This window comes from Pyrgilauda ruficollis, unplaced genomic scaffold (assembly GCF_017590135.1).
Source record: "Pyrgilauda ruficollis isolate IOZ18807 unplaced genomic scaffold, ASM1759013v1 scaffold12, whole genome shotgun sequence".
NCBI lineage: Eukaryota > Metazoa > Chordata > Aves > Passeriformes > Passeridae > Pyrgilauda > Pyrgilauda ruficollis.
Window position 1 is genome coordinate 18,314,273 of NW_024510321.1, and position 25,905 is coordinate 18,340,177.

Consider the following 25,905-nt stretch of genomic DNA (forward strand, 5'->3'; position numbering starts at 1 on the left):
TTCTGGGCATCAAACAGTGGCTGCTGCCAAGAAAGAGAGCACTGACCTTTAGCAAAGCTTACGAAGAATGAGCAGGAAAAGAAAACTAACTCTGAAACCTGCATTTGCAATTAATCAGAACAAAAGAAAAATTTTTCTGGTAACACACTGACTGCATAAGACACAACTTGTTAGGCATGTGCTGATTCACTAATGCAGTAAAAAGGGCATTCTATTCCTCCACTACTCACTGAAGCAGAGAAAAAGCACTACAGCCTGAAAACATTTTCCAAAATGTTTTCCAAAAGCCTGAGAACATTTTCCAAAGTGTCACAAAATAAGCAGTAACTTTTCAGAAACAACCCAAAATTCTGGTGTGAAGCAGAAACTTTCATTAGAACATACATTCCCTTATTTAAAATGACACTGAATAGATGTTAATTCTTTTTCTTCAGTTACAAATAGCTGAAAGGCAAGCTGAAAATACCAGAAATTGTGGAGTAATTGTGTTAGAAAGCACTATTTTTCAATTTAATTTAATGATAGGGGGTTATTAAGTTTTGTTGGCATGAGGCATTAATTTTCCTCAATGTCTATCTTGCAATGTGAGGGCTAGCTTTAAATTGTTCTGAAATATATCCAGATGAGTGGTTGGAACCATTTCACAGCATGACATGCTGAACACATATGGCTATATTCAAATCTGAAAGGGAGAAGTTGTTACCAGAGTATCAGAAAGCATGAATACTTGAGGCATTGGTTATTAGAGGCACTCTCTGGAATCTTTGCTATATATTCATAGCCTGCTTCTGAAAACCATATTGGTTTGTATAAAAGCCATTCAATTAGAATAACAGATGATTTTTAGAATATATTTATCATTCAGCTTGGTGCAATAATTAAGAATTTATCATTTAATTACTATATGTCATTCCTTTTCTAGGGTAAAAAGTACTTTAGAAGAGTTGATAACCATCCTTGTTATTATTTTGCACACCCAGATATGCAAAAGTCAGGGAGGCCAGAGAAACAGTAATATTTTACAATTCTGGAGAAATTACTAAGGTATTTCTGACCTCTGAGGTGTTAACTGCAACTAAATCAGCAATTGTTTTCTCACCACAGAGTGTGCTGAAATAATAAGCATATGAAGGGGCTAAAGTATTCTCTGCACCCAACACTCACTGGATTTATATTAAAAATCTGGATTATATCTCAGGGCTTTCTGAGTTTCATGGTTGCTCTTGCAGAACCAAGAAATTTTAAAAGCATTTGAGAACTCTTTCAAATGTGTAACTCTGCACACTGAAACTGTATTATAAAATAAGGGGCTGAAATTGAGTGCCCTGTATTGGTGGCCTTGGCAGGTGCTGAGGGTTTTGTTGCTGCCCTTTTCCTAACCCTTACAGAAGGATACCATCTACAGTGGGATTAATGGCCTGGCAGGCCACACTCTGAAGTGTGTGCCTCTCCTGTGTGTGCTAATGCTCTTCTACTGCTCTTGAAACAGAGCATTTCAGCTGGAGGATAGTAGTGACTGTACCAAGGATTACCTGGAGATTCGTGAAGGGAGCGATACAGGCACGCTGACGGGACGGTTCTGTGGGAGCTCCTTCCCTTCAAATTATACATCAACTGTTGGACATATCCTATGGGTCAAATTTGTCTCAGACAGCTCAGGCACGGGTGTTGGCTTCAGGGCCACCTTCTCTCACTGTAAGTAGATGCAAATTGATTGAAAACTATTGTTCTTTCCTAGTACTTCTGAAATTATTCTAAAAAGTGATTGTTTGGCCCTCTGAAGTCTATTAGAAAATATTTGCTGATGTTAAAAGGCCTGTACATTCATTTTAAAAATATTTTGTGAAATACCTACTGAATGTAAAGGAGTACTCTTAAACATGCCAGAAATATAACATATTTATTAGGCAATTGGAAAATTAAGGAAAAAATATTTCTTTCTCAGCTTTCCATTTTGCTTTTTGAGTGTGACAGTGTCAGTCTTCTGGTTTGGATCTAGATGCCATCAACCAGGGAGCAGAATTAGAAAAAATGAAATTATGCCAATTTATAGATCCAAAATTTCAAGGGATCACTGCCAACATCGGTCTGACTTGCTGCATGAACAGACTGCTGAAGCTAAACATCCACAGCCATTTTGATTATGCAAGCTGAACTTTTAATAATTTTCCTTCTTTTGAGATTTAACTCCTTTCAAAATCAATTATCAATAGTTCAGACCTCAGTGAAGTCAGAACCATTTTTCATCAGAACATGCACAGGCATTTTAAAAAAAATTCTTGAATGCTTTTGGGTAGAAATGAACATAAATTAGTCAGAGTCAGGGAGGAGTCCAGGTGTGCTGTTTTCCTGCTTCCCCTACATGTAGACCCATATGGCTCAAATGGGTCATTTCTTTCAGGAAGGGAACACTGCCTCTCTCAAAACAAGATAATAATTAGATGTGCATCTTAGAACTGTCTGAGACATGTCTTAGAGCCTGACAGCACTGTCTAGTCCTAAGTAAATTAAGTCAGATGGGCCCCCAGTGTTTCTTTTACTCCACATGAATTAGAGGCATTCGTTGTCTCTTTCTTGTTTTTCAGTGTATGGAAATGACATTGTGGGAGACAGAGGGCAAATAGCCTCCCCACAGTGGCCCAGAAGTTATCCTCACAATTCCAACTACCAGTGGCGGATAAGCGTTAATGCTTCCCAAGTTATCCATGGCCGGATCCTGCAGATGGATATTGAAAATCATCACCGGTGCCAGTATGACAATCTAAAGGTGATTGCATTCTGAAAAGTTATTTTATTGCCATCAACTTCAATAAAATGGACAAATAGAGAAACTTACAAGATTAATGGAGAGCATTTCTGAGGGTGTGGCTTACTGTTTTTGCTGTGTTGTCCTTTCAATGTTTATTATTTATAGGAAGAGTTACAGCCAACATACTGTTTGGCTCCGTAACGGATATTTCCAATCTGTAAGTTTGAAATTTACTGAAAATAAGTCCACAATGGTACAATCCTGAATATGACTATTCAAGAATTTCAGGTCAGATACCAGACTGAAGTTTGCTCCATGCTGGTTCAGCATGGAGCAAATTTCCAGCTCCATGCTGGTGAAATTTGCTCAATGCTTCTAAAAATAGTTATTTTTAAATCCTACAAGGAGTAATTCTTGCACCTTCTTTGATCTCTGCATCAGTAATTTGGCTGCTGGTGGTAGAAAGGTGCCTCTTTCTTCCATTTTGATTGTTTTTCTGTACCCCCCTGTAATACAGTCTAGATAGGTTAAAAAATATAATAGTGGAATGGTTTGGAGTTGGAAGGGGCCTTTTACAGCTTATCTAGTCCAACCCCCCAGTAGCAATAAGCAGAGTCATCTTCAACACAGCACTCATGGTGCTAAGGAAAATGAACAATAGAGAATACAACTTCTTTCTGAACTTAGCCAACATAACCATTCAATAAGGTAAATCTCTTCTTGCTTTCATTTTTTTAAAGCAGGTAATTAATCAATTGTCCTTTTTTTTTTCTATTAGAGAAAGTACTAGTTCAATATTTTCAGTTCATTGTTAATTTACTGATGTTCAAACGTAATATTAGTTCAAAAAGGAAATAAAACTTTTTCTTTCATCTCATGTTATATATTAACAGCATTTTTTTCTCCTAACTCAGCCTGCCTTTCTTTGTCCCTCTGAATGCAAAATGAGTTTCTTAAACCAGCTAGACATTTAGTGAGTGTAAATCAGCCTGACCTTTAATCTGACTCAAGGATCAGATCATTAATGCAATGTTAATGTTTATTTAATAATTCCTAGCTTTCTCTACTGGACTAAAGTAGAGAAAGTAGGCTTTCTCTACTATTTTTACTGGGTGGTAGATGAGAAGAACAAAATAAGCTTGAAAGGTGGCAAAGGAGAAACTTCTTGTAATCAGACAAGATAAAATATTTCTGTATATTTATCTGATAGAATTCAAAATACATATGTTCCTCAGTGGGTGGAAAAAAGATAAAGGAAAAAAAGAAAAGTAATTCCTTTTCTTTCCCCTGCATATCATGGTTTGTTGGGTTTTTTTCCCATCAAGGGTAAAAATTGTACCTTTGGACTTTTTTTAACTGGGATGTCATTCTATGTCCCCAAAGAGCAGCCCTGTGATAGGGAATGAGATGAATTTGATCACCCCCATTCAGATCCTTCTTCTGTGAAAGCTTCACTTTTAACTGCATATAATGGAAAGAGAGATTTTATTTCCTTTTTGTAAGAGAGGTTTCTCTCTAACTTGGATTTGTTAAAGATCCCTCACTCACTTAAAGAGGGTAATTTTCTCCTTGGAAATTTGCTGAATATGGGGCAGATGAAAATCTGGCTCTGTGAGGAACAGCACTGTTCTTCTCTCTGCAGGTGTATGATGGGTCCACAGTTCATTCTCGTCTTGTTGCAACATACTGTGGTGCAGACCCTGCCTCTTTTGCATCCTCTGGCAGTTCAATGACAATCCAGTTCCAGTCAGATTCGTCTGTGACTGGAAAAGGCTTTCTTTTGGAGTGGTATGCAGTGGACGCTTCTGCTGTTACACAGACCATTGCTAGAGGTGGGTTTTCAGTGAGTTCCACAGCTACAAGTGGTACAGCCAGTGATGCGCTCAGCTTTACTTAAAGAATTCCAAACAAACTTCCCCTCTAGAGAAAGCCCAAGTTATTAATGAAAGATTTCAGTGATATTTTAATGAAGCATTTTACTATATTTTAAAAACAATTTCTAGAGACTCTTAGATATACTAATTTATAGTGTTTGAAAAATAAGCATGTTGCTAGAGGATAATTTTTCTTTACACAGGCATTTAATTAAACCTAAACATCTGTTATGTTTTCATGGAAAATTGCCCCTCTTGAAAACCCATTCCAAATCGTTGGCCGTTGTGATATGAAACAAGCTCAATAGCTTATGTGAAACTGTGGTGGATGCTTTTAGGTATTTTGTTAGATATTCCTCAAGATGAAATAGGTCACAACATTGTTGCAGCAGGTGGCACAAGAACATCCTTACAGATGAGGATTTTCAAGTTTTATGCTTCCAATCCAAACTGACATTGAAGAATTCCTGCATTACTGTAACTACACACACTGTGCCCTCATTGTGCTTTATTATAGGACTGTCATCTTATATTACATGAGGTACATGTATTCAGTTTAAAAAGAGGATTCTTTCTTTTTTTGTCTTCTTGTCCCTGACAGGTGCATGTGGAGGGTCTGTAACAACTGAAGAAACACCTTCATTCCTCTTCTCACCAAGCTGGCCAATGAATTACAGAAATCTTGAAGACTGTATGTGGCTTATCAGAGCTCCTGGATCCACTGTGGAATTCAATATCCTGGCACTAGACATAGAGTCTCACAGCTCATGCAACTACGACAAACTTATTATCAAAGATGGTGAGAAGCCAGTCTTGCCCTACCCTGACAGGGTGCAGTAGAGACCCAAGGTCCAAATACCTCAAATTCTCATCTCCACTGAGCTTAAGCAATCTAGATAGCAATGGGAACATGCCCTAAAACAGTACTCTTCCTCTATTTTGAGACATTCTGCTTATTAAAATAAAATTAGTAAAGTCTAGCAAAATATTTAGTGATCAATAAAAATATTTCTAAATCTGTAAGGGGTTAAAAGTCTTGAAAAGCACCCTCCTGCAAGTGTGAGCCACAGCAACAGGCAGGCAGATGTGGACTGATTCAGTTTTAACACTAATGTGTTCTTTTCATCCCAGGAGACAATAGTCTTTCCCCAGTACTGGCTACTCTGTGTGGACGAGAACCCCCTGGGCCAATAAGATCAACTGGAGATGCAATGCTCATCCACTTCACGTCAGATGCAAGTGTCACTGGAGCTGGGTTTAATGCCTCTTATCACAAAAGTAAGACTTGTTTCTCTTCTCTCCCAGATAAATGTCTGCCTTGCTGATAGCAATGGGGTAAGAGACTCTGGCATTGTTAAGAGCTGTCTACAATTTAATTAATTACACACACATCTAATTATTACCTCTCATGAATATCTGTTAATAAATTTCTGACTCTACAAAGGTAAAATTTGCTATTTTCCCAGCAATATAATGCAACAAAGCATGATTCAACTTGACCAGTCACTTCTCAGAAGGAAGAAAAGCCTATGCATAAGTTTATAACAGCTCAGCTGAAGGGTAAAAGAATGCTCAACTAAGAGAAAGAAATAAATGACTCAAAGCAGAAAGAGACAAATGCAGGAATCTGTATAAATTCTAGCAGGAATGTCAGCAATTTCCAGCAACAGTCTTCCCACACGAACTCAGGAATGATGACAGATTCCTGAATGGGCTGAGGCACCAAGAAAGTGTTAGGGCAACAGTGACAATTGGGGAAATTTTTCTGACTGGCAGCTGGAGTAGATGGCAGTGTTTTAGTCCATGGCTAGAAGCAATGTCCTCAGACAGGGTAATGATAAACTCCTGCTGTGTGAGGTCCTTGACATTGCTGCCTGCTTATTCATCTGCTAAGTCTGAGAACTGTCTCACGGTCAGGAATTTTGGTGTGCCATCTTGAAAGCTATAAGCTTGCGATTTGGGAGATCATTCATCATGTGCATTGCTGTATGCCCCATAGCTCTTCATACACTCATTCCAAAATTTATTTTAACCCATCACATCTTTTAGGAGACAGAGTTTTTCTCAAAATGAATAGGTGAATATTTGACACTTTTCTCTTTGCTCCAACTTTTATCGCTTTTTTTTTCCAGGTTGTGGAGGCTATTTGCACACAAGCAGGGGTGTGATAACATCCCCCAACTACCCTCAAAACTATTCTCCTAATCTAAATTGTTCCTGGCATGTAGTGGTAGCCACTGGATCTATCATTGCTGTTCATTTTGAACAGCCTTTCCAGATTAAAAGCGAGGATACTTCCTGCATCCTTGGAGATTACATAGAGGTGAGGTTATTGGCTGGGTCACCACATCCTCAAAGCTATTAAAGCTACTGAATCTTACAGATTTCTGTGTCAGTAGAGCAGCTCAAAATGTCATGGGGTGCAATCACCAAAAGAGAAATACCAAAGATATTTCTCTTTATCTCACTCTCTCACTCTTTTTTATTAATGTGCATTAATTAATCAGTAGTTAATTTCCCCTGTGGCTGGAAGCATTAAGATGGTGTGTGCACAAAGTTTACATTCCAGGGCTGTTTGCTTGAGTAACATCAGCAATTTCTGTTTTAGCTGAAGAATGGGTTAGATAATGCTGCCCCACCTTTGGTGTCTGCAAGAGGGAATGGACGTTTTTGTGGAAGCAGCCCCATCTCTACCATGTACACCACAGACAATCAGCTGTTTGTCCGCTTCTTTTCTGACAGTAGCAATGAGGGTCAAGGATTCAAACTGAAATATGAGGCTAAAAGTCTAGGTAAGTCTAGGTAACAAACTTAAATTCTGCAATTTATACACATGTAACTTGGAGTTTGTCCAAGGATATTTTTGTTCAAAGTCCCAACCCTGGTAAAATCGGATGTCTGCAAAAATGTCCTGTACTGTATGACTTCTGATCTGACACTCAGATTTCTCCTTTTTAAAGAGTATCAGGCTCAGGTCACAGAACCTGAAAATATTAAACATAGCCTAAAAAAAAAAAAAACCAAACAAACACCAAGACCCTTTAGTAGGGAAGTAGCATCTACATTTAGGAAGAGATGTTAAAAATTCATACAGGAAAGGAAAATCTCCTGGAAGCAAGAACTTTGTTTTGAATATTTAGTATCCAGTGCAAGCACTAAATGAAGTCAGGAACTTTTCAGGGTAGTGTGTCTAGAAAGGTGGCAACATTTCTCAAAAGTTTGACTCCCAACTGAGAAAATAACATGAATTGCCAAAGCTAACTTCATTGAAAGAATGAGCAAAATAGAGACCCAGGTCCCAGGAGGAAATCACAAACTTGGCTTTTGCAGTTATCTCACTGTGTTCATAACAGACACCACTTGGCACACCTGGAGACCTGTTAAACAGAATATCTAAACAACTAAGGCAACCTGTCAATCAGCTCAAATCTGTAAGTGTTGGATTTCTGCCAATTTTCCCTGCTGCCCCAGAGAATTAGCATTACTTCAGAAAATTCATGAGGAGAATAGGTGAAGCTGTACAATAGCATTTCTACCACTTCAATTCTTGGAAACTGGGTAAAGCCCCGGGTTAAACCAGTATTGCTAGAATGTAGAGGGAGTTTGGGACAGAAAGGTTCTGGTCAAAATAAAGATATTTTTGTCAGGTAAAGGACCTGAACAAACCTTCCTGTTTGCTCTGACTGGCATTCCTCACACATTCATTATTATCTCAGACATTTCAGTTCTTGGAAAGTAGAAGTTGGGAATGATTGACAGAAATATTAATGGATCTGACTTGTGGGCTTTCTACCTCTTGGGAATTGGCATAGGAACAAGGCAAGAAACATGGTTTTTGCTTGTTTTATAAGCAATCCAAGGAAGAAGTAATAGCAGTTCAATTCAGGACCCTGAACATTTGGAAATGAGGATGACTAGGTAAGAATGAGCACAGGAATATAGGATTCTAGTGCATTAAAATGCTTTCCCACAGCAAGCAACAAAATGCATTTGTTTTTTGATGTGAATATATGACATCAGAAGGAAACTGTGTTGGAATACAGTGATAAGTCATATTTTTGATGCCTCACTTATTTCCTTTTCATGTTGTTTTTTACTGGTGATCTTTTCTTTCCCAGCCTGTGGAGGGAACATTTATATCAATGATTTCAACCCCAGTGGATATACATCTTCCCCCAACTATCCGAGCAATTACCCTCCACATGCTGACTGTGTCTGGACCATAACTGCTCCCAATGGACATGCAGTAGAGCTGCAATTTGAAGATCAGTTTTACATTGAACCTTCACTGAAGTATACATCCACATTGTTTTGCCTATTTTTCTTCAAGACTCCATTCTGATTTTTCTTTCTCTGTTACTTTCTCTAATTCCTCCAAGAGAACAAACACTTCTCTATTTAAAATCAAATGGGGTTAAGAAATTTTTGAGAGATCACAGAAGCTATCAGGTCACTGGTTTACATTCCTAGGACATTGCAATGCATAACCGAAATTAGTATGACAGATAAAGTAGAAACATCCATGATAGAAAGGTGCTTTCTGTAAAATCTGTCCCCTGTAGTCCTTTCATATTCAGGTTTTCAGTAATTTGGACTCTTGGGTGCTTTTAAAGCCAATGGATTGCCACCATGACACTTTGCCTCCCTCCTCCATTGCCTGGCAGCTTGTTTGCTGTGGGTCTACACAGCAAACTCGCTGCCTGGACCATAAACCAAGGTTATTTTCCAGCTGATGTAGCTTCATTGATAGGGGCTGTAAGGCAAAGGTGAGCCTGTGAAACCATGTCCAGGAAAAATAGTGAAGGATGGAGAATCCCAAAGGTGTGCTTTCTGGCTTCCAGGACGCTGCACCATTCTGAAGGCAAAACATATAGTTAAGATATTTTGGGTCTTTGTATGCCCACCTAATTAGACCCCAGAACTGAATTTTTATTCCCCTAATCTCTCTTCTTGTAGTCCCTTAATTCAACACCTCTTAGTGAGACTAATAGGGAATATCTGCTGAATCTGAACCCTGCCAAAAAAATGCATTTAAGATGATCACAACTACTTTGCTATTGCTGTTCATATCCCTACCCAGAATTTGCTCTTGTCAGATCTGATCTGATCATAGAATGAGTCTTAGATGAATCTTTCTCAATGTTTCTAGCACTTCTTTTGATTCAATTATTACATAACTGCAATGGATTATGATCCTGTTGATTCTGTCCTGATCACACTGCATGGAAACCAATCTAATTGACTAGATCTTCATGGCTTTGTGCACATACTGGAATGATTTTGAACCACTACTGCCATACACTGAAAAGAAAATTGTCTCCTCTTCCAGCTGCACTTCCAGTTACCTAGAGCTGCGCAGCGGTGCTGACTCCAGTGCCCCCCTCATTGCCAAGCTCTGTGGAGGTTTGATGCCAGGCTCACAGAGATCCTCAGGAGCTGTCATGTACCTGAGGTTCAGGTCTGACAACAGTGCCACACGCGTGGGATTCAATGCTAAATACTCCATTGGTAATACTTGCATTTATCAGTTTCTATGATTTTAGAGAAGATTTTGGTTTCAAGTGTTAGACTTTTGTAATAGGGCTTAAATGAGACCTGTGGGACAAGCTGACAGGAACATGCCTCTTTCAGTTACTGTTAGAGCTAAGGCATCAGAGCATCACCATGTTCTGCATCTAGCAAGAGCTGAAAATTAGGGGAATATTAATAGGAAAGAGCTCATAGACCAGCAGTAGCAGAAACAACTGCTGGATAACCACTTGTCAAAGCCAGTTGTCAAAGGAGCAGTAGGAAAAAGGTCAGTGGGGATAAAGTCATGTAACATGGTTTGATTTTCAGCCTGCAAACTTAGTGTCACTTTCATGAGCAGGGTTCTGAAGGGGAAAGTGAAGATCAACTGAGAATTGGCAGTAGAAGAACAAATTAGGAGCTTCTCTGTGTAAATGTAAATCAGTCTATAATAAAGCTGCTAGATAAACAGGGGCAGCATAATAATGGACTAGAAAAGGAATGAGCTATGAGAACCATTTGCCAACTGGGAAAGAAATACTTTAGTCACTTGTTCTCAAGCTGCAAAAACAGGGTTAGAAAGCACTAGAAAAAAATTAAATTCGAGAAAAAATAGTCCTTGATCAGATTCAGAATTACTATACTCTTTTGAGTTTGATAATGTTAATAATCTTCAAAGAATAACAGCCATTAGTTAGTATCCCTTATATAGGAAAGTTTAGGACTGTTATTTTCTCAAAGGCAAAGTAGTGAACTATATTGTTTTGTACAAGATTTTGCTCTTTGCATTAGATCTGAAACACTAAAGCCAAAATAGTGTGCTGTCATATTTCTGAATGCGAAAACTGAAGAAGCTTGCATATATACATATATTTATTAGTATATGAAGTCATAATTTACATTTAACTGTAACAGATTTACAGCATCTTTGCTGAATGCCATTCATCCTGAAACAAAGCACTAATGACTCACAGAACTGACAGTATGAACACAACTGTTACTGCCATGGAAAGATTGTAACTAACAGACACAATAATCCACTAAAAAAAAAAAATCCACCTGGGAATATTGTTTCATAGAATCATAGAATATCCTGATTTGGAAAGGAAACACAAGGATAATCAAGGTCCAGCTCCTGGACCTATATATGAGCACCCCCAGAATCAAACCATGTGCTGTAAGCATGTTTGCTGTATGCCTTATTACTACAAATTTATGTTTGCAGGTAGTGGAGAGAAATGAGTGTTCAGAGAGAGACAATTAAAAATTAAGAGCTGTTTTACACACTGTGCAGTGATTACTCACTAAGGCATCACAAGAAGTGAATATGAAGGGATGAAAGGAAAAGGGAGTCTGAACTACAACTGTTGACCTAAACCAGAAGTCAACTTTTGTCTGTCATAAAAAATTGAGATCCACACTTAGAAAGTTTCATTTCTTTTCAATTTACCTGTTGCATCTTTGCAAGCTTTTCTGGTAAATATGGACATAGAAAGGAATTAGTTTGAAAACTGTGAGTTTATTCAAATTATAAGAGATATGAAAGAGAGGAAGGGATCCTTGCAATGGCAGGGTGTATGTGGGTATGGGGGGTGTGAAAAAAGTAGAACATAACAGCAACCAGGACTGATTGAATTAGATTGAGAACATGGAAGATTTTTAATTGGAAGGCAATTCCTGTCTTATTACCACAGTTAGAGAACAAGTCAGTTGTACCTTACCTGTAAGGTACTTACCTGTAAGTCTTATTTAGGAGAAAGATTATCTCTGTGACGTTCTTTAGTCAATCAAATAATATTTTTCCTTTTGCAGCTCCCTGTGGTGGGACAGTGATAGGACAAACTGGAATCATCGAAAGCACGGGGTATCCTGACCTTCATTATCAAGACAACCTGCAGTGTGAATGGTTTCTGCAGGGTCCCAGGGGCCACTATCTTACCATCAGACTAGAAGGCCTAGATATTCAAAGCTCTGCTGAGTGCACAAATGACTTCGTGGAGATCCGAGAATACAACGCTTCTGGTCTGAGAATTATTTCAGTGTTTGTCTTCCCCTCCCTAGTACTACTAGGAAACCTCACCTGAGGCTCCTGAAAGCATTTCCCTTTGGGTATAATGTGAGCTTTTTCAATGTGCAGTATTTTCTTGTGTCTGCCTTGCTTGATGGCCAAAGTAAGGCAAGCAAAACCCTTCTATTTGCCAGCAATAATTCAATTCCACTAGTTTACGCCTGCCTGTCCAGTTAAACTGTAAAATGACCCTTCAATATAAATATAAATAATATATTGATATTAATTTCTCTATGTGATTTTTGCAGGAAATTTGTTGGGCAGGTACTGTGGCAATACTCTCCCTGATGCTGTGGACACCTCTGACAGTTTTGCTTATGTCAAGTTTGTCACTGATGGATCAGTCAATGCCCGGGGATTCAGACTGCGCTTTGATTCCAGTACCGAAGGTTGGATTTGTAGGGTTGAAATATGCTCTCAGGAAGCAACTTATACCACAGACCACAGTTTCACTAATACAGCATATATTGTAGATCACTTATTCTTGCAGTGATGTGTGTTTGCTTTTAAATTTAAATTTGGGGGAAGTATGAATAGAGAGCTCTCTGGCAAAAACTTAGCTGAGCTGAATCTTGGTGAAGCAAGCAGTCTCCTGCTATAATGGATGTTGCCATTAGTGGCACAAGGAAGCACACTCTTCCACAACTTTTTTCTTCAACAGTCGGTCAAGGGTTGTCCTAACATACCCTCCCCAATCCCACTTAATAAGAAACATCAACTTATTCTGGTATTCAATGACCCTCACAGGAAAAAGTGTTTTAATATGTTCAGGTGAAATTTGATGTGTTTCAATTTGTGCCCATTGCCCCTTTTTCCTGAGCACAATGACTTCAAAGAGCTGCTCTAATCAGGACTGAGACCTACTCCTGCTTCACACTTATTTCACAGTCTTCAATGTCCATGCAATGCTTGTACTACCAAAAAATATGGTTACTTTTTTAGAAATTCTTCGCAATAGTAATGTTGAAAAGTGTCCTGTCAACCATTCTTAACTCCTTCCAGCTCATTTAAAAGTTAAGCTGAAAGCTTTCTTCATATTTGATTCTGAAATAAAACAGAGGGGGAAACAAACTCCAAAAGAATGTTATTCCACGCCTAGGATCCTATTATGCAAACTTAGAAGAGAAACTCTAACACCAAAAGGTTTAATGCAGGTGGATGCAGAGATCTGACTATTCTGCAGAATCTGTGAGTGTGAGGAAAGGGACTTCCACTACACACCATTAAACAATATCTCTCTATTTTAAAAGGAAACTGAGAGTAAGCTGTTAAAATTCTACCATAAGTTTCAGAAAAAATGCACTCTGTGCACATCCAAGACCTTCAGTGTTCCTCCCTTACAGCACAGTTTGATATTCATAACAAAGATAGGAAAAGCAAAAAATAACTGTAGTGAAAAGTGTTGCCTAAAATAGCTGTAGTGAAAAGTGTTGCCTAAAATACCTAAAAGCTCTTTCTCTACCTCTGTTAATCAGAATAGCAAAAATACATCCTCCATCATTAGCCACTCTAAGACTCTGCTTGTTCTGTCTAGCTCTGCTCAGTCCTCTGAAAGTCAGAAATGTCTCAGTCTTGCCACAATGAGAGGCTTGTATCTTATGGCATCAAAGCCTCTGGGTCTCCCAGGCTTCTGAAGCCTGGGATGAGCCCTTCAGAGAAGGAAATATTAACAATTAGACTAAAAGGAGTTGCTATGGTGAGTTAATACTCAGCTGCTTTTATGACTGAGTGATAAAGACTGGCAGAAACTTGGCTGTTTAGACAAACATATGGACAGGGTAGGGTGATCAAATCAACCTCTCAGGATCTCTTTTTCTCACAGTATTGATTTTTTTTTTTTTTGGCTACAATTCTATAAGCAATGCTTTACTCTGAGAAGTGTACCAATATTTGGATATTTCAGAATGTGGTGGGGATCTTACTGCACCTGTTGGAACATTTACTTCACCCAACTATCCCAACCTGTACCCACATAACCGAGTGTGTGAATGGAGGATCACAGTGGAAGAAGGCCGACGTGTGACCCTAACCTTTAATGACATGAAAACTGAAGAGCATTGGAGCTGCTCATCAGATTATGTGGCTGTGAGTACTGGGTGTAGAGTCAGAAACTGCTCTTCCTAATCCCTTTATGAAGAACTAATGGATGAAATAAAGCTGAAAAGTCACTTACAAGTCTACATATGGTTTTTAGAAAAATCGTAATTTAAGCTGGGGAAAGCAGATAAATGAGAGAAAGTAATCTCTGTAGAACATCTAAACTCATCTCCTTGTTTTGGGGTATGTAAATTTTGAAATTGTGGCCCAGGCAGAGTAGACGGCTTAAAGGAATCTCTGGAGTTGTCTTTATGTCAATTATGAAAAAAAATTCTTGGGTTTTTGAAAGCTTTCAATGTCTCTTTTCTGGGCAAACAAAATCCATCAGTCAGTTCCAGGTTTTATTGACTTAGGAAATATCTACTGCTATTGTTAAAAAAAAAAAACAAACAAAAAAAAAAAAAAACCAAAAAAAACCAAAACAACAACAACAAAAAAACAAAACATAGAAAAAGACAGAGATTGTAGCAAATGGAAATGGCTGCTCTGAACTAAAGATAGAGAAACCCCAGGAAACTTTACTTGTATATCACTCCCCATCTTGAAAAAAAGGTAGATATTGGTTACTTTATCATGTTTATTTTTGATTTCTGGTTATTTAATGAAAAAAATTTCAAGCCTGGCACACAGACCTGGACCTGGTCAGGTTTATAAATGCCTCAAAAATATGATTCCTCTGAAATTGCAGGAATGTGAGGTAGAGTTTAGCTTCCCACTTGTTCAGCTAAGCAGTGCAAACACAGGAATTAACTGCAGGATGATCAGAAGCCAATCCAAGTACAAGCATGGGGGGCTGAAGCAGCCATTCATCCCTTGAGGTTTGTAGATGATGTTTCCCTTTTTTTTCTTCACACATGCTTTAGACAAACCTTTAGCAGCTGGATTTTCACCAGATAATGATCTCTTAAAGGAAAATTTTTCCTGCTGGCTTTTATGCCTTCAATACTCTAATATATTCCAAGTCTCATGGGATATATAATGGGAAGCATAATTTCTGCCTTGCTTGCACTGCAGAGTAGAAAGAAGGAAATTAATTCCTAGGCTAAAGGGCATATGAACGAAAAGGGGCAAAATATCCCTGGATCATCAAAAAGTGAAATATTTGAAATAATCAGAAATACCTATCAGCACTCAGTATGTTGGAGAAGATTTTGATAAAGCTCATGTTGGCTTTAAAAGATGGTGATTTGAAATGAAATTAATATGATCAGTAGGTGGCATTATTAAGTGATTGAATGTATAAATATTGAGCTAAACCACAGTATACTTCTCAATAAAAAAATTCAATTTCTGATTGAAAAAGGAGAGAGAGAGAGGGGAAGAGAATGTGTTTGCATTTCACCAAAATAAGAAGTTATTTTGATGTTTATTTCAGGGCCTCATCCACTCAAGGCAATGAAAGTTTATTGCAAGGTTTGGGTAGATTTGCGAACTAACCCCTTGTGAGGGACATCAGTGAATTTTGTATTAAAGAGTGTAAACACTCTTAAATGATACAGGAGATGCTCATAAGACTGTATATTGGTGTCATAAGAGTTTATTTTGTCTCCACAGGTTTACAATGGCCTTGGGCGAAACTCTCCCCAGCTGGCCAAGCTGTGTGGGGAGGTAAATCCAGGCACTGAGGTGAAATCCACTGGGAACACAATGACAGTCATTTTGGTGACAGATATGTCCCGTGCAGCCAGAGGCTTCAGTGTCTCATATACCTCTAGTGAAGATGCAGGTAGTGTATGTTTTTGACTTAAGTGATTGATCTCTGGTAAGTCATTTCATAGCTAGAGTACTGGCACATATAAAGAAACTTACCTAAACAGATAACAAATCTCTGTTACCTTTTTTCTCTTTCACCTCTGGGGTGGACTAGGTATTTATCTTTAATTAGCTGAAAGAACTTGAAAAAAATGGAGAATCTCTGTGAGCAATGGACTTCATGTGCCTTTATATGGATCACAGTCCCTGCTGTCCCTACCGTTTTATTTTTTTGTACAGAGTCTTGAGTAAGAGGTGGTCTGAAGTGGCCTTATTCCATTAAAAGTTTCAAGAAGCATAGTGTTATAGATAAATTGAATAATTCAAGTGCTTCCTTATTACTCAGGGGGGTAATTAATTTACTGTAGCTTGTGAAAGAGTGCAGCTAACCTACTTTTGCAAGCTCAGCCTCCAGAGAGGAGGCAGCTGGCAGAGCCTTACTACTGCATCCTTGAGCCTTTTGAACTTATTTTCCAACTCCCACCTCAAGCATCTAATATGGTATTGAGGATATCTTCCATGAAATTTTTTCTCTTGAGCCTAGAATTGGATAATGAGTAGGTCTGAGCAATACTGAAATGAAGCTGTAGTGAGATTTTATCAAAATATTAAATAATGCCTGTTATACTGATAGCACTGCTGAAATATTTTATTTGATCCTGTAAATAATTGTTCTTTGCTTTACATGTGTGTTTTTTAAAGGTTTGCCAATAAATTCCAGGGAAACAGGGAAGAATTCTCTTGTACAGTAAATTATAAAAAAGTTAGAAGATGGAAAAGGTTTTGATCTAATCAGTATGTGCTTTCTGATATGAGCATACCTGAATGAAGAGGGGCAAGATTTCTCCTCATGCAAGAATTATTACTACTTTTAAATAAACCATATTTTGTTTCTGCAGTTTGTGGTGGAATCCTGATGGCACATGCAGGTGGGAATTTCTCTTCTCCTGGTTATGATGGCACCAGAAATTACACAAGTAACCTGAACTGTGAATGGATCATTGAAAATCCCTCTCACTATAATTCATCCATTTATATATCTTTTGAGGATTTCCACTTGGAGCATCACCAGAACTGCCAGTTTGACTACCTAGAGCTACGAATAGGTTTGTATGTTCAGCAGGAGAATGAATGAAGCCTATCAGGATTCTGGTTGTCCAACTCTGTTTGTGCCAAATCTCATTCATATATATTTGCAGGGAGTAGCTGTTGTAGAATCTGTCCATTTGAGAGTGTTCACATCCTGCCTTCCATGTTGCATTCATGAGAAGAAGTGGGATTTCACCACCAGAGAAATTGATGCATGGATTTGGTCACGTGTTCTTTCAGGGGAGAAAATGGAAAACTGGATAGACATCTTGGAGAGATAACTATTTTGGTGTTTGCAATACTCACCTGACTCTCTCTTTACAAGGGACAGTAGAAATTTCACTTCATTTGCCTTGAGAGATGGCATTTGAAGTCATAAAAATAATTTATTTGGTCCACTCCCCATTCTCTCCCTGGTTCTGAAATATCTCCAGGGACAGCAGGAAAGGAGTAAAGAATGTTTGAATTATTCATAGCCTCTGGACTGCAACCCACTTCACATCCATTTTTTGTATTCTATAAGATGACTCTCCATAAAGAAATCCTTATTTCCAGTGAGAATACATTGCAAAACACAGATTAAAGCATTTTAAATGAAAAAAAAAATCACAGGATTAATGCACTAGTGATATCTCTGCATATTTGAGCAACTTTAGCCACAAAAGTAAGCAAGTGGAAATGTCACATGAAAGTCGCTCAGCAAATGCCAAATGTAGTATGAAAGCTGCAGCTGTCATCTTCATGGAAAGGCTGTACCTGTGAGTCCCAGAGACAGCAGGTTTTAATTTACCAGGAAATGCTGTCTGAACATGTGAAAAGGGTGAGAGCAGGAATCTGTCCCATCCTTATTTGCACTCATTTGAGCAAGAGCTTTTGGTTGTACAGCATTGGTTTGTCCTGTGTAGAGCCAGGCCCTGCATAGCTCTGTAGCCTAGCAGTTCTCTCCCATGTATGCACTGGAGCTGGGAATAATAGAAAAAAAACTCCGAGAAAGAAACAGTAAAATATATTTGCTTTGTTACTCATCTGTTCCTGCTACCCTCACTTTATCATGAACCTCAGGCCTCCAGGCAATGCAATCAAAGAAAACGGATGAAAGTGTGGTCTTGCTTTGTTCTACACAGTTTTGTCATCTAAATACCAGTGTCCATTCCAGCACTACTAATGGACCTCCAATTTCATAGCTAGCCTGGTGTCAAAAGCAGAATGCCCTCATTCATCTGTGTATGCTGACAAGTAACTTTTAATGAGCACTGAGATGCAGTAGTGCATCCACTAAACTCAGGCAGGTGCTGTTGAAGACTCTTGACAGAGCAGATGCATACTTAGGGAAAGGTCCAATTCTACTTCAAGTTACCTGAGACCCCAAATAGAGCTGAAATATGCAAAATTCTTTTGTGATGCTCATACAGCACACTTCATGGCACCCAAATAAAAAAAATTTAAATGCAGAATTGACTGTAATTCAATGACTAATATTTAAGCTAAGTAGATAAAATAAGTATTTCTAAATAATTATTTAGGGTAAGGTATTAAGTAATGAAATTATCATGCACGTGCATTGTACATGGTAATACAGCTGAGCATATTGCTACAATGAAATATATTCCGAACTTTTGGCTTTTGTGGAAGACTCTTCATTTTGTCTTTCAGACCATTCCCTTCAGTTTGAATGAAATGTTACAGCACAATATTTCTGTTTTCTTTTTCTGTTTATCAACAGCCTAGATCTCCAGCCAGCTGGCCATTCATGAAAGCAATGATTGGTATCACTTTTCACACTGTAGAGACTGAGTAACCTGAGTGACATCTGTCACATAGTTATTCACCTCATAAAATGTACAAAAATGAAAATGTATTTCACATACCAATGCTAAAAGTAGTTATTACTACTTTTTCCTGAACACAATTTATCATTAATGTTTTCTGCTTGTACGCTTCAATATAATTTTTAGTGCATGTTACCAAGACAGTTTCTACCATTTCTCCACATACTTTGCATGATAGAATTTTATTATATGTCCCTATTCCTCCTTGTGCTTCAAGGCATTTCAAATGGTGACTGTGTCCCTTGCATGTGATGGAAATGTGAAGTTACTCAACCAACCCATGATTTGGAATAACTCTGAAAAGGCTTTGAAGAGCACCCAAAATTTCCCACTCTTGCTCTACTGCCTTCTTCACAAAAATAGCCAGCCACTTAGTGCAGAGCTAGGAGTTGATTTTGAATGGAGACTTTTAGGACCAGCAACCTGCTATTATTAGAGAAATGAACTTAGGTATGGCATTGCCTGGATGTCTTGAGGAACACTATTTCACTTACTTTCTTTCTCCTGAGAATTTATCAGTAATAAATACAAACTGGTGCTTTTATCAATATGATGGATAGGAGCTCACCAACTTGAGCAAACATTCAATGTCACTCAAGTACAGTGGCCTGTGTTATGCTTTCCTTTTAGGCTTCAAAGATTTCAGCAAATGCTGTTTTTTTTTTTTTTTTTTTTTTTTGCCATACAGAGAACAATATGTTGAGTTCCCTGGGAAAGAGATGCTCACTATTAAGTTCATGGATGGTGCACATCCCTATACAGTAGAAAACTCAAAGTCCCTGTTGACTTTAATGAAGATGTCACAAAAACAAAGGTTCAATAGGTGTCCATGTGATATGGTCCTTAGACTATCTCTTTCCACTGTTCTACTCCAAAAGGTCTTTAGTTTTGAGGCAGAGCAGTGAGGATTTTGTGTGTCTGATATGTCTGTTATGAAAGTGTGCAGGATGGCAGGGAGGGGAGAAAAGGAGCCCAGGGTATTAAAAGGGTCACTGATATAGCTTTGGAGAGAACTTTCTTGTTGCCAAGATTTAGATCCCAACAATGAGCTGCAACACTCCTCTTCTATCCATAAGAAATAACCAGTTACTAAGTGTGATATGTGCTCTTCTCCATTTTCATGTCAAAACAGATTGAATTGCATGTTTGCACTATTCCTTTATGGTATTGTAGCTCTTTCAGAACTCAAAAAGTGCTGTGGTTATTTGTTTCTTTTTTTTTTTTGTTTTGCTTAGGGGATGCTGATGGAGAGTTAATAGCCAGACTTTGTGGTCAGGATGCACCATCTGTGCCACTAGTTATAGCTGCCCCCCGTGTCTGGGTACAATTTGTCAGTGATGAAAACACAGAAGATAAAGGATTCTTGGCCTATTACACGTTTGAAGGTAAATGGCTGGAAAGACTGCTGCCTTGGCTGACTGAGGCACTTCTGGGGAATGTTGCCGGTCATTTGGTGATATGGAGTGTAGTCGTGATGGGATCAACTCTCAAAGAGGTCCTCAAAAGTTACACTGTGCTAGCCACTATTTATATCTTCTAAAGCAAGCATGTGCTAGCAGTGGAACTCTCAGATTTATTTTCTGCCTCACAGTTAGCATTGCCCAAACCACATTTGAGATTTTGCAACACTCAGAGCAGCTGGTTGCTCTTGGGAATGGGGATGTAACAGGTAATACCAGCCAAGTTTGACTTACTTCAGATAGGTCTCTGGAGTGCTAGCAGAGCTGAAATGCATTCTGCTGCTTGAACCTTTGCACTCATTTTGAAATCTACTTGAAGCTGCATCCGTGCAAATTACACCACTTTGCCATTTATGTGCCAGAACAACTACTCTTCCTGTCACAGCTGAATTTAGCTTTGGGGCTTATCTAGACCCATCAGAAACTTTTTTACTTCATTGTGTTGGTCCAAGGATGGCACTGGTTTGCTTAAGAGTGAGATAAACAAATGGACGATAAGGTGGAAGAGGCAGATGTGTCAGCTGGCAGAGGTTTTGCAGAGTTATATTAAGCATCAGAATAAATGCAAAGTTTCAAAGTCATTGCATCCTTTTCCTCAGTATTCAATGACTAAGATTTTAAAACTTGGAATTTCCCAGATAAATTGTTCATCTTTAACTCTATCAGTACATCCTAAATATATTTTATTACTATTACAAGCTGAATAATCTTCCACTCATTTGATTATAGTGTTGTGTTCTGAAAATGCATTGAAATGTTACTTTTTTTTCTGCAGCCTGTGGTGGTGTACAGTCAGGTGAATGGGGAGTTATCTCAAGCCCTAACTACCCAAAGCCTTACAGCAGTCTGAATCACTGCTCCTGGGTGTTGGAAGCCCCTGAAGGCGAAACCATCACCGTGAGTAACCTGTCACAATTGGATGCACAGCAGACAGTGTGAGAAGTACCTTCTGAGTTTTGAGGAACAGATTTGGGACAATTTGTAAAATCAGAAATGTGGAATAATTAAATATCTTCCCATTGATTTTAACTAAAAGAGGGAATGAAGAAAACGCAACAAAGTGTTTGAAGATTGTCCTTCCTGAAAAACAGAAGGATTCTAGTATTACTTGACCTCAAAACATTGCACTGATTTCTTTAAACAATGACTTGCTATGTTTACAAAACTGAAGTAACTAATTTTATTAGATGTTCATGGATATTCTCACTATCATGAGAGTAAACATGAGGCTGAAGGAAAGTTCAGGAAAGTTTTCTTCTCTGCAGGAAAGTTTCAAGCCACTAGAAAGTTACTTCTGTGTCTTACTGGTTAGTCTGGAACATAATATGATTTCTGGTACAAATTACATCAAGGAAATGTTGCTCCAATTTCCCAATAAGTATTAAAAGTCTGCCTGAGGTGCAACTTTCTTGAGTCAAACTCCTGACAGACCAATTTAAGCACCTTTATGACCAAGCAGTACAAAACTTAATTCACTGAATTATTTGACTGATTCTTTCAAACACAAATATAATCAGTGACATTTATGGTTCAGGTCAGAAAAATATCTGAAAAGCAGTTTTTTGGGAACACATTGCAGATTTTCATATATAATGTCTTTCATTAATTTCCCTATCATGTTTTCCTTGCTTACAACTACAAAGGTTAGAAATGCAAACCCACAGTCCTAATTCTTCTGCTACTTGATATTCTGAACCCTGCCTATGTACATATTTCAGGGAATACAGGTTTATTTTAGTAGAACACAAGATTTCTATTTAATCCACAAACTAGTTTAAAGCAGAACTAATTTTAATCAAATGAAAGCAGATTTATGTTTCAAAAGGACTGAGTAGCAGCATACTCAGTGAAGGCAGACTAATTTTTTCCAGTATAAGCTGTCAGTTTCAGTTGCTGGCAAAGTTCTGAATTTAAACTATTACAGCTAAATTTTTATTTAGTCTTAGACAGGTTTTTTGGAAGTGAAGATACACAAAAGGTACAGGAAAAAATCCTGTATGTTTGCTAAACTTTTCTACAAAGATCCTGCTCTTAAAACTTACTTTAAAAAACCCAAAACTGATGGAAAAAGGGCCAGGCAGTAACTAGTGTACATCAATATTTCAGCATCAACAAATCCTGGAGTTTAGAGAATCAGCAATCTAAATGTTTGAACTGGAAATCCCAGGTGTGAGCATATCTCTCCAAGGACAAATGGCATCAATGTGGGAGGTAGACAGTGTCAGGAGCTGCCTGTCCAGCCCAGTCTGTTTATGTGATGCATCCAGGCCCATGGGAATGAACTACAGAACTGTGTCTGTTTTGGTGGAAATAAACATTATTTTTAGCAACTGTTAGTGTATTATTGATTCAAAATAATAGGAAGAAAAAAAAAAAAAAAAAGAATCCAAGGCTTTCTGCTTGCATAGCTAGTTATATTTCATGAGCAGAAACTTTGCATGCAGGAAAGTGATTTAACACCTGTACATATTCAGCACCGTTTTGAAGCACATACTTAGTTTCAAAATATGGTTAAGACATACTGATGCCAGTTTTGAACCTATGAATTCCTATTCCACTTCTGTCTTCAAGCTAAGTAGCTGCTGTTACTTATAGTGGCAAGATTCCAATCATATTTGCAGGAAAGCATCATAAAGTGAGGGTCAGATTTCTGAATGTACCCAGAAATCTTTGTGCCACAATGGCTACAGGATCTGTCTGGAATTGCTTTAAACCCTCCCCTAGAGTGACTGGTTTCAGCAACTGAATGTCACCTTCGTGTGTTGCAGCTTACTTTTACAGCCTTCCACATTGAAAATCATGCACTTTGTAAGTGGGATTCTCTTACTATCCTGAATGGTGGCTCTCCAGGCTCTCCTGTCATAGGAACGTATTGTGGAAACAACTCACCTGGGACCATTCGGTCTGGTTCCAACAAGCTAGTCATCATCTTTAACTCTGATCACTCCGTTCAAGGAGGTGGCTTTTATGCAACATGGACAGCAGAATCTTTAGGTAAGTTTGCATTAAAGAACAAAAGAAAGGCATGCCATCATCTTCAGGATCCTTGAAAGAAACCAGTTCTAAAAAAATTAAGTATTTATCCAGTGCTTTCTGATCTTAGACAATGAATTCAAATTTGGATTGATTTTGTACTTTTTAAACCTCCTACTGGCAATTTCTTGATGGCTGTAAATTGAAACCATCACCATTACCCTCCCAGCGGTGGTATCTATTGTCAAGGACTATGAGACATTTCACTTAATGAATAACAATTGTTCCACAGTTTGATTTGGTTTATACACTTAAAACTAGGAAGAAGTGAGTTCCAAAACAGAGAGGCAAACAGAACTTCTCTAAGAGCACATGTGACAACAGCCTAGAACTCTTGCACTGTGACGGAGATGTTGGTACACTTGTGAAAGTGGTATACACACAGGATTGAATGGTACATTTCTCAAACCTACCTTCCTTCTCTTGAAATTATCACCACTCTGTAGCTTACCATTTGTGCAGTGTACTTCAGGAAGTCATTAAAGGACTAAAGGTAAGTGTAGATGTGGCAGATGGCGGCAGGGCAGAAATTACAGCTGACAGAAATGCCAGCTCAGTACAGAGCTGGCATATGCTTCCTAGTGTCGCCTCCAGCTGCAAACCTTCTGGCTGATCCTGATCATCTTTCTGTCCACTAATGATGCAGCTGTATTCACACAGTTAGCTGATGGAATGTCTTCTTAAACACAGCAATAGTCTGTGCTTGCATAAATATACACTGTCATTTCAGCAAGTTTTTGACACTGTTCCCTCAGATGTCATGTGTAATGAAGCCCACTCTTCAATGGTGTAGCAGACATTAGCCTACACATGCCATGTGCATAGACAGTTTTCTGTCTGAGAGTTTTCATTTACATATATATCTAGTTTACTTTCTTGAGCTTTTTTCTCATTTGTTCACTGAGAATCTCCATGTCTGCATTCTGTATGTGTGACCAAAACTTGGCTTCACATCCTTCTAAACACAATTGCCATTTCTAACAGAGAAGAATGAAAAATAACATCTTCCTTTTAAAGCTATTATGTATTTTTTAAATTAAGAGGAAAAAACTAGGATATTAGAAAACTTTTTTTTTTGCCCTTTATTCATTCTTTTACGACACTGTATCTGAAATAAAAAGGGGTTGCTAGTACTGTACACATAGCTCTAATAAATTATTCTCGGCATGGTATTTGCAAATATGTTTCAAATTAACTAAACTTATTCTGTGTAAAATCATGAGCTGACAGAGAGCCATGACCAGCTATCCCCCTTTACAAATAAATCTGTTAGCAATTTTTAAAGGCATGTTTTTCAGCCCATCCCATAATTCCACAGAAATCCACAGGGCTGCCTAGGCCAGGGAAGTCACCATTTTTCCCTGGGTAAACGGATGTGGCTTGATCAGATTCACATGTGGAACTGCAATATTTGTATGTTGCAGAGTGAGAAGAAAAAAGGATATATCACTAGACTGTTTTTTGTCCGTAGAGTGCTTTTCTGAATGGCTCTGTCACAACGTGCATGCTGTGGGGTGTGGGGAACCTGCAGTGTCAGATGCACTCCTGACCCCTGCACTCTTTCAAAGCAATATTCACTTCAAATTGCCAGGAGTTTATAGATGGACCTTGTAAAAGGCTATGAAGTGGCAAGAATGAGCTTGTGAAGAAAATAAAGTGAAGTACAAAGAGACACCTCTAGAGTGTAACTCCCTCCCTGCTGCAGGGGTGAGAGAAAGAAAATCAAGAGGGGTAAATGAAGTTTCAGTGAGTATCAGGGCTTTCCTCTCTCACTTTTGCAGCCACAGAAGCAAACAACCATTCAAATCTGAACACCACTCAAAAATATTTGAACATTTCTTCCATCTGTTGCTATTTTTCCAGGCTGTGGTGGAATCATTCACTCAGATAATGGTACAATCAAGTCCCCTCATTGGCCTCAAAACTTCCCCATGAACAGCAGATGCACATGGACCATCATTACGCATGAAAGCAAACACTTGGAGGTGAACTTCCACAGGAACTTCCAGATCCCAGATAGCAATGGAAGCTGCCAGACCAGTTATGTGAAGGTAAAATAATGATTTCAGATCCCTGTTTTGCATTTGTTATGGTGTGGACTGTCAAGGCTCAAAATCTGGGAAATGTAAACTAAAGTCCTTGTATCATACAGTCCATTTTCTGCGTGCTTTGTGAACTGGCTTGTATAAAATTTTAATTTTCATTGGTTCTTGAGGTTGCACCTCCATCAGGGAGGTGGAACCATCAGCCTACATGCATCCTCAAAAATGAGAAATATCAAAAAGGCATACATTATTTCAGAATCAGAAAATAATGAGAAAATAAATAATGAAGATAAGTTCTTTACAATTACTCCAGTGAAGAAAAAAACCTGTGAAATTTACACTATAATTCTACCAAACTCCTTTATAAGTACTTAGACTGTCCAGGTTGCACTTCATTTTTT

General features: G+C 38.3%; 1 protein-coding gene across 1 annotated transcript in view; it reads left to right on the forward strand.

Moving 5' to 3' along the window:
* CUBN (cubilin) overlaps positions 1–25,905 on the forward strand; it is a 144,072-nt gene that overhangs the window by 87,588 nt on the left and 30,579 nt on the right. The window contains exons 37-54 of the mRNA XM_041490048.1: positions 1,490–1,695; positions 2,586–2,767; positions 4,392–4,581; positions 5,225–5,422; positions 5,755–5,901; positions 6,756–6,946; positions 7,232–7,415; positions 8,742–8,916; positions 9,953–10,131; positions 11,944–12,153; positions 12,448–12,588; positions 14,103–14,284; positions 15,851–16,022; positions 16,948–17,154; positions 20,202–20,351; positions 21,202–21,323; positions 23,195–23,420; positions 25,323–25,510. Coding sequence (XP_041345982.1) covers positions 1,490–1,695; positions 2,586–2,767; positions 4,392–4,581; positions 5,225–5,422; positions 5,755–5,901; positions 6,756–6,946; positions 7,232–7,415; positions 8,742–8,916; positions 9,953–10,131; positions 11,944–12,153; positions 12,448–12,588; positions 14,103–14,284; positions 15,851–16,022; positions 16,948–17,154; positions 20,202–20,351; positions 21,202–21,323; positions 23,195–23,420; positions 25,323–25,510 — 3,250 coding nt within the window. The remainder of the gene's footprint in view (positions 1–1,489; positions 1,696–2,585; positions 2,768–4,391; positions 4,582–5,224; positions 5,423–5,754; positions 5,902–6,755; positions 6,947–7,231; positions 7,416–8,741; positions 8,917–9,952; positions 10,132–11,943; positions 12,154–12,447; positions 12,589–14,102; positions 14,285–15,850; positions 16,023–16,947; positions 17,155–20,201; positions 20,352–21,201; positions 21,324–23,194; positions 23,421–25,322; positions 25,511–25,905) is intronic.